This window comes from Athene noctua, chromosome 12, assembly GCF_965140245.1.
Source record: "Athene noctua chromosome 12, bAthNoc1.hap1.1, whole genome shotgun sequence".
NCBI lineage: Eukaryota > Metazoa > Chordata > Aves > Strigiformes > Strigidae > Athene > Athene noctua.
The window spans coordinates 3,995,383-4,005,602 of record NC_134048.1 but is presented as its reverse complement, the minus strand read 5'-3'; the positions used below and the strand labels follow the sequence as shown (position 1 = coordinate 4,005,602).

At 64.0% G+C, this 10,220-nt stretch overlaps 1 protein-coding gene across 1 annotated transcript; it reads right to left on the bottom strand.

Moving 5' to 3' along the window:
* Positions 1-844: 844 nt before the first annotated feature.
* On the bottom strand, positions 845-9,802 carry LOC141965226 (uncharacterized). Its single transcript, XM_074916476.1, has 3 exons — positions 6,977-9,802; positions 1,693-4,855; positions 845-1,036 (listed from the first exon to the last, which is right to left on the bottom strand). The coding sequence occupies exons 1-3, from the start codon at positions 9,673-9,675 to the stop codon at positions 845-847; spliced, it is 6,054 nt and encodes a 2,017-aa protein (XP_074772577.1). The 5' UTR covers positions 9,676-9,802.
* Positions 9,803-10,220: the final 418 nt, after the last annotated feature.

The window sequence follows — 10,220 nt, the reverse complement described above, 5'->3', positions numbered from 1 at the left end:
GAATAAGACATTCATGATGAAAATACCTGGGTATGTCTAATAGTCCAATCCTATGAGTAATGCTGCCGAGCAAGAACTAAACATTATATTGCCATTAGGCACAAGAGGACAAACTGTTGCTACACCCCCAGCTACACCGCTACCTCTAACTACACCCCTCTGTAAAAGACATGATGACAAACAGTAAAGCAGATTGAAAGTGCCGAGGGGACAGTAACGATCCCTCGGAGATTAACTCTCATTTGGCAGAAAGGCCACAAGGTTGCTGCATGAACAAGCTTCTCGTGGACAACAAGAGCGTTCTCACAAAACCATTCCAACAGTAGAAAGATTCCAGCTGTGCTCCCCGGCTGGTAAGGAGCACAGAAGGAGGAAACAACCTTTCTAACCAGGAGCACTATTAAAAAGGCGTGCTGCTCTGTTCCACACACACACCGTTTCACGTCAGTTTTAAAAACTTAACATCGAAAGAGCAAGCGCTGCTACATGAGGGCTAGCAATACGAAACAAGCTGTAAGGTGACATGAAAAGCACAAGTGAATAATCCTTCACAGCAGAAGTATCCTGACATTTCTTGAGGTGCCATGCCGTCCGTAACACACCCCAGCAGAAACCGCAGCAATACCCTCTACTTTCTAACAGTTCACCTACGTCTGAAGGCCCCAGGAGAGTCTATAAGCACATATTCAGCCTGGGAACATCCCGGTCCTTAACTCTGCTACATCTTTGAAGAGCACAGCGGTGGCTCACCACCCGGGTGAACAACTAGTGCTCATGTACACACATGTACCTTAGAATTTAATACCTATCAACAAGTAATTTCACTCCTCTTTCACCCTCTCGCTCAGTCCGGAGCATGGAGCTCACTACTGACCCAACCACGGAATTTCCCGCAAGCAACAAGGAATTCGCAGGAACGTCTGGGAATGGTCTTCCCGTTGAGCAAGAGGTACTTCACGCACACTGCATTCTGGTGCCCAAAATGGACACTGCTGTCAGTACTGGCTGAGGAACACACTGTGTGAGGAGCTTTCACCTATGAGACAAGCACAAGACCGGCCCTAAAGCAGGCACAGCCGGCTCTTAGTTTCAGACGATGGCTTCCAGTCATCCTAAACAATGTTAAATGAAAACGATGTGTAGCAAGAGAAGAGTGCTGATTAAATGAACCAAAGAGGCACTTGAGAAAAACACCTCAGTTAGCACGCCGTTCACGATAAAAATAATTGAGGGTTTGTAACAGTCAAATCCTATAAGTAAAACTGATCAGTGGCTGGTAAGGAACACAGAACAAGAGGAATCACCTTTCTAACCAGTACGGTGATAAATAATACACAGTACTCTCTTCCTCACACCCGGATTTTACGGTAGTATCTAATAAACAGTGAAAGATGAAGTGCTACTACACGCGAGCAGGCGATGGTACCAAAGCAGCAATAAGGCCGCATGGAAAGTATTAAGTGACCTCAAAGCTTATACACGGGACCATTAACGGTCCGTTTGGAAACAATCTCACCCATGTGCTGTCGGGAAAACGTCAGCCCCTGGTAATAACGTAAACTTCCATTTGCTATTAACGCAACACCCACGAATACCGAGAGCAAAACGAGTATTACACGTGGCAGGGCACAAAATGAGAAAGGACGTGGCGAGCGATAAGAGCACAAAGCCCCGTTCAAAGGAAACTCCAGCCGACAGTGAGCCCCTTGTCCCGCGGCCGGCAGCAGCGGCAGCGCTGAGCCCCGGTCCCACGCTCCCCTCCCGCCAGCCAGAGGCAGCGGCAGCCGGCGCGGTGCCGCGGGAAGCGCTGCCTGCCTGGGAGCGAGACCCCCCTCCGCAGCGGGCGGGACGCGGCGCGGCCAGGCCCGAGCAGCAGCAGAGCGAAGCGTCGCGGAGCCGGGAAGTCCGGGCACGGGAACTCACCGGGGCAGCGGCGGGGTCCTCCCCGAGCAGCGGCGCGGGCTCGTCGGGCGGCGGCCGGGCCGGGAGGGTGTCGCAGCAGCTGCCGGCCGACAAGCGGAGCTGGCTCTTGCGCGAGTCGGCCGTGAGCGACACCTCGTGCGAGTAGGAGCGCAGGAAGGCGCGGACGCCGTCGATGCCCACGAAGTGCGAGGCCGGCACGCCGCGCAAGGCGCCGCTGCCCGCCGCCAGCAGCTGCGAGCGGCGCCACCGCCGCAGGCGCAGCGCCAGCAGCAGCAGCAGGAAGGCGAGGAAGAGGCAGGACACGGCCGCCACGGCCACCACCAGCCACCGCGTCAGGCTGCCGGCCGGCTCGCCCGGCGCCGCCGCCGCGCTGCCCAGCTCCGACAGCAGCTCGGCCACGCTCTCGGCCAGCACCACCGTCAGCGTGGCCGTGGCCGACAGCGCCGGCCGCCCGTGGTCCTTCACCACCACCACCAGGCTCTGCCGCGCCGCGTCGCGGGCCAGCGGGAAGCGCGCCGTGCGCACCTCGCCGCTGTGCAGCCCCACGCGGAACAGCCCCGGCTCCGTCGCCTTGGCCAGCTCGTACGACAGCCACGCGTTCTGCCCCGCGTCCGCGTCCACCGCCACCACCTTGGCCACCAGCGCCCCGGGCTCCGCCGAGCGCGGCGCCAGCTCCACGCCCGCCCAGCCCGCGCCCGGCCCCGCGCCCGGCCCCGGCGCCGGCGGCGGGTACAGCACCTGCGGCGCGTTGTCGTTCTCGTCCACGATCACGAGCCGCACCGACACGTTGCTGCTCAGCGCCGGCGCGCCGCCGTCCTCCGCCCGCACCCACAGCCCCACCTCGCGCACCTCCTCGTAGTCGAAGGAGCGCAGCGCGTACAGCGCGCCCGTCTCCGCCTGCACCGACACGTAGGACGAGAGCGGCGCGCCCCGCACCCGCCCCTCCGACAGCCGGTACCGCACGCGCGCGTTCTGCCCCCAGTCCGCGTCCGCCGCGCGCACCGTCAGCACCAGCGCGCCCGCCGCGTTGTTCTCGGGCAGCCGGGCGCTGTAGCGCGCCTCCGCGAACACCGGCGCGTTGTCGTTCACGTCCAGCACCCGCAGCGCCAGCACCGCGCTGCTCCGCAGCGCCGGCGACCCGCCGTCGGCCGCCCGCACCGTCACGTTGTACTCCGCCACCTCCTCCCGGTCCAGCTGCCTCGACGTCACCACGCGGTAGTAGTCCCCCAACGACCTCTCCAGCCGGAACGGGAGGTTCTCCGCGATGCTGCACCGCACCTCGCCGTTCGCCCCCGAGTCGCGGTCCTGCACGTGCAGCAGGGCCACCACCGTCCCCGACGGGGCGTCCTCTGAGATCTCGCTCAGCGCCGACCGCACCGAAATCTCGGGCGCGTTGTCGTTTACGTCTGTCACCGTGATCGTGACTTTCGCTGTGTCGAAAAGCTCGCCGCCGTCATGTGCCTGCACCTCCAGTTTGTATAGAGCCGCTTCCTCGAAGTCCAGGCTCCGCACCAGCGTGATCGCTCCCGTCTCGGCGTTCAGATGGAAAATCTTCGAGACTTTCTCTGTGATTTTCTTCAGCGAGTACTTCACGTGGCCGTTCACCCCTTCGTCAGCGTCGGTGGCCGTGACGGTGAGGAGGGTGGAGCCCACGGGCACGTCCTCCGGCACACGCACCGTGTACTCCGCCTGGCCGAACACGGGCGCGTTGTCGTTGGCGTCCAGCACCGCCACGCGGATCCGCGCCGTGCCCGTCCGCGCCGGGTCGCCGCCGTCGCTCGCCCTCAGCACCAGCTCGTGAAACGCCGCCTCCTCGCGGTCCAGCGCCTTCGCCAGCACCAGCTCGGGACGCTGGTCCCCGTCGGGGCCCGCCCGCACGGCCAGCGAGAAGTGCTCGTCGCCGCTCAGCTCGTAGCGCTGCAGGGAATTCGCTCCCGAGTCCGGGTCGTGAGCCCTGGGCAGCGGAAAACGGGACCCCGGCGATGTCGTCTCGCTCATTCTCAGTTCCGTGTCTGCCTCTCGGAAGCTGGGAGCGTTGTCGTTAATGTCCGTGATTTCCACTTCGATTCCGTAAACCTGCATTTCCCCCTCCACTATCACCTCACACCGCAGCACGCATCGCTGCACACTCTCGCACAGCTGCTCTCTGTCGATCCTCTCCGCCGTCACCAAGTGTCCCGTCTTCCCGTGCAGGGAGAAATACTGTGTCCTCCCTGCGGAGACAACGCGGAGGCCGCGGTCGCGGAGCGCCGTCAGCTCCAGCCCCAGGTCCTTGGCCACGTCGCCCACGAACGAGCCCTTGGGCATCTCCTCGGGAACCGAGTAGCGCAGCTGCCCCCACGCCGCCTCCCACGCCGCCACCAGCACGCACCACAGCAGGGCTCGCTCCCGCCGGCCCCGGCGCCTCCCCGCCGCGCACATCTCCGCCGCGGCCCCTGGGGCCCCGCAACACCGCCGACACCGACCCGCCGCCGCCCGCCGAATCGCTTCTGGCTCCGGCTCCGGCTCCGGCTCCCGTTCACGGCTCTGGATCCTGATCCTCCTCCTTCTTCCCTCTCCGGCTGCCGCTCCCTGTGGCCGGCCCCGGCCGCTGCCGCCGGCCCCTCCGCCTCGCTGCAGCACGGCTCCGCACCGCGGGGACGCTCGCAGACCGCCCGGCCGCCGAGCCAGCCAGCGAGCGAGCGAGCGAGCCGGGCCGCAGCGGGCGGGGCTGCCTGCAGCGCTCCGGCCTTCCTCTCGCTCCTCCTCGGTCAACAGCGGCGCCCGCAGCCTCCTCCCGGCACTGCAGGCACCGAGCGCTGCCGAGCGCTGCCCGCCCGGCCCTGCCCACGGACACCTCGCGGGGACGGCACCGGCGCCACCGACACAGACATCGCTGCCCGCCCGGCGGGGAGCTCCTGCGCTGCCGTCTCTCCCCGACAGCTCCTCCTTCCTCCTCGCCGACATCCCCACCGCAAAGCAAGAACAAACCAACGACGGCCCGGCACTCTCTTACTCCTTCCGCACGGGAGTGACCAAGTGCTAACGGCGATGAATGTCATGTCACATAGGACGAGCCTGTTCCCCTCGCTCCGACAGCACAGTCTCCTCCGCGAATTGCACAGCTTTTTGCAGTAGTCGAGCTTCAAGGACGTTGCCTTCACGCTTTCTGCAGATCACAGATGCATCCTACAGCCACAGGAACTCGCCCCGTCCCGACAGCACAAGGCAGCAATGAAGATCCTCCCTCCAATGGGGACGCGGGATTTCCTGCACGGGCTTTTCTCTGAGCCGTTCTTTCCTTTAACGATGCCCGTTACTCCGACCGCACGGGAAAGAACCCTTGCTCATGGCCAATACATAGCAACTATAATACTTTATTTATTTATTTAACGTGTAGAATATCACGGGTCTTCGAGCATTAGTCCAAAAGCACAGTCCCCACCACGGATTTTTGTACCCGTCATGCTGGAATGACGGCTACAAGGACAGCAAGACAGAACAGGCTCTGAAATACAAAATATTTCGCACACACACACACACACACAGAAGCAGAGGTGTCGGGCTCCCTAACCCAAGCGGCAGGAACTTGGCTTTCAATCTTCAGCCCCCCGGAACACGCTTCCAATGAAGTCTCCCACCGCCGCCGACTGAGCCGAGACACGTCAAGGCTGAAGAAGGTGGGGTCCATCATCTCGGAATCTAAGCCCCCTCGGCCCCTACCGCTCCGGAGGAGCTGGGCTTGCTCCGCCCCGCCACGGGCTCAGGGATTGCTCCCCAGGAGACCTTCCTGGGAACACAGCACAGGAGGAGGCGCCGCTACTGCTCGCAACTCGTTCTCTGCCCCCACCCCGGGCTGCACTACAGCTCCCCAGGAGGCGGGAGGCACCTGCACTGACCCCGGCCCGAAGCATCTGCTCGGCTCCAGCCAGCTGCCGGGAAAACGCCTTGGCGAGCGCGGCAAGAACCGCAGCGGGTACCGCTGCCTTGGCTCCTCTGCCCATTCAGCGCAGCCACGCGACTGCGTCGGTCTTTTGTTCTCAACGGTATTTTTGCACTGTGGCAAACTGAGCAACGCAATCGCATTAAACGGTGCTACATGCGAAGATACAGTTAAAAATGGGTGGAAAAACAAAGGTGAAGGACACTACCGTGAGATTTCCTTTTTAATACCCCACATTAAGTTAGGGGTGGCATAGCTGAAACACATTTGCATTTACCCAAGTTATACGATAACTTGAACGACCAGAAGAACTTTCATTTTCAAATAAATCACGGTGTAAAAGATTGCTTCTTGTTAATAAATGATTAATCTAACCCTTGAATCCTCTTTTTGGTAGTTCGTATTTTCAACATAATACTGTAGGACAGTAGGTGACGACAAGTACAGCTGCACAACCTAAAGTATGCAGAGCATTTCTAAAAGTGTAATTCGTAATAACTGTATTCGAGTGCCTCACTGATCTCATTTTACTTCTAAAGTTCCTTCCCCTTTTAGATATGTTCTCAAGGTGGTTATAGCCTCTCTGCTCAAACAGGCAGATTCGATAACGACTGAAAAGTGGCTGAGAAAACAAATTCCTCGGTTTAGTATTTCCCTGTCAACGCCATCAACCAGGTCCAAGTAAGTCTCTTAGTGAAAAGGGGAGAGGAAAAGGGAAGAGGTTCAAAACATAGTAGAAGATTTATTTTTTCTTTCGACATCCGGTTTTACAGTTTCATTTGTGTATGAAAGACAGATCAGGAACGCTGAAGAAGAGGGAACTAACACCAATACCCAGGGAAGAAAAAGAGCGAAATAACTGCACAGAGCAACAATCACTGGAATAAATAACTGCTCCCACCTGAGCTACGGAAGCCTCCCTCAAAAGATGGGGGACACCCTCCTCCTTCATCACGGAAAAACAATCTGTGAGTTCTGAATTCATGCAGAAAACCGACGGGTTTGCATGCAGCTATCGGCCTGGTTCTAATGCATTGGTTTGGGAAAAAAAAAAAAAAAGCAACGAGGAAGGAAGAGTCTCCATCAAAAAGTGTCCACCACATTTTCCCTCAGGCACGATCCTGAATTTACTCAAAGGATGGCCGGCGAGAAACCCCCCCGGGAGACGCTGAGCCTGCGGCCGCCGGCAGAGCACGGAGTGCCGCGGCTGCCTGCCTGCTGGCAGAGCAAGGGGCATCCCCCGCTCGTTCCTTCCCTCCCGGGCAGCCGGAGGAGCGCTCCCCGCGCACAGCAGCCGCGGAAGAGCCCGGGCCAGAGGCACGACGGCTCCGCCCGGCCGAAGGGGAAGAGCGAGAGCGCGCGGGCTCACAGACCTGCGGTGCGTCGGGCTCGGCGGGCGGCTCTCCCGCGCCGGCGCTGCTGCTCGGGCTCCGCTTCCCGCAGCGCTCCCCGCCGAGAAGCTCCTCCGCGGGCAGGCTGGGCAGCGGCGGCGGCGGCGGCAGCCAAGCGCCCTCGGCCACGGCGCGGCCCGGCGCCGCGCACAGGTTGTAGGAGTAGGGCAAGGTGCCCTCGCAGAAGTCGGCCGGGAAGGCGGCGCCGGCCGCGGAGAAGCGCTGCGCGCCCAGGCAGCGCAGGACGGCGGGCGGCCCGGCCCGGCGCAGCCGCGCCAGCACGGCCAGCGCCACGCTCAGCAGGAACAGGGCGGAGAGGAGCGCCAGCGCCAGCACCAGGTAGAACTGCAGCTCCGCCGCCGAGTCGGCGCCCGCCGCCCGCTCGCTCAGCTCCGGCAGCGCCTCCTGCAAGCTCTCGGCCAGCACCACGTGCAGCGTGGCCGTGGCCGACAGCGCCGGCTGCCCGTGGTCCTTCACCACGGCCACCAGCCGCTGCTTGGCCGCGTCCCGCTCCGACACGGCGCGCGCCGTCCGCACCTCGCCGCTGTGCGGCCCCACGCGGAACAGCGCCGGCTCCGGCGCCTGCACCAGCTCGTACGACAGCCACGCGTTGCGCCCCGCGTCCGCGTCCACCGCCACCACCTTGGCCACCAGGTACCCGGCCTCGGCCGACCGCGGCACCACCTCGAACGGCGCCGGCCCCGCCGCGACCGCGCCCGGCCCCGCGCCCGCCGCCGGCCACAGCACCCGCGGCGCGTTGTCGTTGCGGTCCAGCACGAAGACGCGCACCGTGGCCGTCGAGCTCCGCGCCGGCGCCCCGCCGTCCTGCGCCCGCACCGCCACCGCGAACTCGCGGCACTGCTCGTAGTCGAAGGAGCGCTGCGCGTACACCGCGCCGCTCCGCGCCTCCACCGACACGTAGGGCGCCGCGCCCGCGCTGCCGCCCGCCAGCCAGTAGCTCACGCGCCCGTTGGCGCCCGCGTCCGCGTCCCGCGCGCGCACGCGCAGCACCGGCGCGCCCGCCGCGTTGTTCTCCGCCACGTAGGCGCTGTAGGCGGCCTCCTCGAACACCGGCGCGTTGTCGTTCACGTCCGACACCTCCAGCACCAGCGCCGCGCGCCCGGACAGCGCCGGGCTGCCCCGGTCGCGGGCCACCACCGTCACCCGGTGCTCGCCCGCCTGCTCCCGGTCCAGCGCGCTCGCCGTCACCACCTTGTACGAGCCGCCCGACGACGACGCCACCAGCGACAGCGGCGCCTCGCCCGACAGCTCGCACGACACCTGACCGTTCTCCCCGGAGTCGCGGTCCATCACGTTCAGCAGGGCCACCACCGTGCCCACCGGCGCGTCCTCGGGCACCGGGCTCGACACCGACAACAGCGTGATTTCGGGCGCGTTGTCGTTCTCGTCGGTGATGTCGATCTCCACGTCGCAGTGACCCGAGAGCCCGCCACCGTCCCTCGCCACCAGGCCGAAGCTGTACTTGCTCTTCTCTTCGAAATCGAGGGGCCCCGCAGTCCTCATCTCGCCGCTCTCCCCGTCGACGCTGAACAGCGCGCGGACAATGTCCGGGACGTTGCCGAAGGAGTAGGAGACCCGCCCGTTGGATCCCGCGTCCGCATCCGTGGCCCGCACCCGCAGCACCAGCGACCCCGCCGGCACGTTCTCCCGCACTTGTATCTTGTAGATGCTTTGTCCGAACACGGGCGCGTTGTCGTTGGCGTCCGTCACGTTGACGCGAACTTGCACAGTCCCGGACCTCACTGGTTCCCCGCCGTCCAGCGCCGTCAGCACCAGCTGGAAGGAGCTCTGCTTCTCCCGGTCCAGCGCGCTCTCCAGCACCAGTTCCGGCTGCTTCTTCCCACCCGGGCCCTCCTTCATGGCAAGGGTGAAGGACGGGTGGCTGCTGAGCTGGTAAGTCAGCAGCGCGTTGCTGCCCACGTCCGCGTCCCGGGCGACCTCGAGCGGGAAATGCGCCCCGGGAAGTGTCAACTCTGCGATCTCGAGATCCAGAGCAGCCTTGCTGAAGCGCGGGGAGTTGTCGTTGACGTCCTGGATGTCCACCTCGACGTGGAAAACGTTGAGCGGGTTCTGCACCAGCGCCTCGAAGCTGACGGAGCAGGACGCCGCCTCGCCGCACATCTCCTCCCGGTCCAGCCTCTCGCTCACGTACAGCTCCCCGCTCTCCGCGCTCACCGAGAAGTATTTCAGCTGCCTTTCAGCGGCAGTCGCCACCCGCAGCTTGCGTGCCGGCAGCTCCGCCGGGCTCAGCCCCAGGTCCCGCGCCAGCGGCCCCACCAGCGAGCCTCTGCCCAGCTCCTCGGGGATGGCGTAGCGGATCCGCTCCGGCGCCGCCCGGCAGCACAAGCCCAGCAGCAGAGCGGGCAGCAGCACTGGCCCGGCTGCTCGCCGCCGGCTCTGCCGCCGCCCGCCCGCCATCCTCGCCAGCGCTCGCCGCGCTCCTCCCTCCCGCCGCTGCCCTGCCGCCCTTCCAGCCGCTCTCCGCACCGAGCGCAGGGGCCGCCGGAGGGCAGCGAGCTCGGCGCCGGCTCGGACGCCGCTGCTCCCCGCGCCGCGCCGCCTCTCGCCTCTGCTGCCCGCGCCGCTGCCGCTCTGGCCGGCGCCGGGCGAGCGAGCAGCCGGCGGGGGCAGGACGCGGCGCCGGCTCCGGCTCCAGCGCCGCTCCCCGCGGCCAACAGCGGCACCCGGAGGCGCCGCGACGCCACCGCAGCCGCCCGATGGCCGCGCTCCCGGGGGCCGGGCTCTGGCACAGCGGGCAAAGGCGCCTTCGCCCGGCACTTCCAAGGGCTCGGACCCACGCAGCCTTGCTCCGGGTACAGCTTGTGCTCACGCACCTGATTGCCAGCGCATTACCGCTGCCTTATGGACAGCAAAGCTCGCACCATAACGCAAATGGCACAGGCCTTGGCACCGCGCGTGAGGTCAAAGCATTGCACAGACAAAACCACTATGACCCGTCTTAG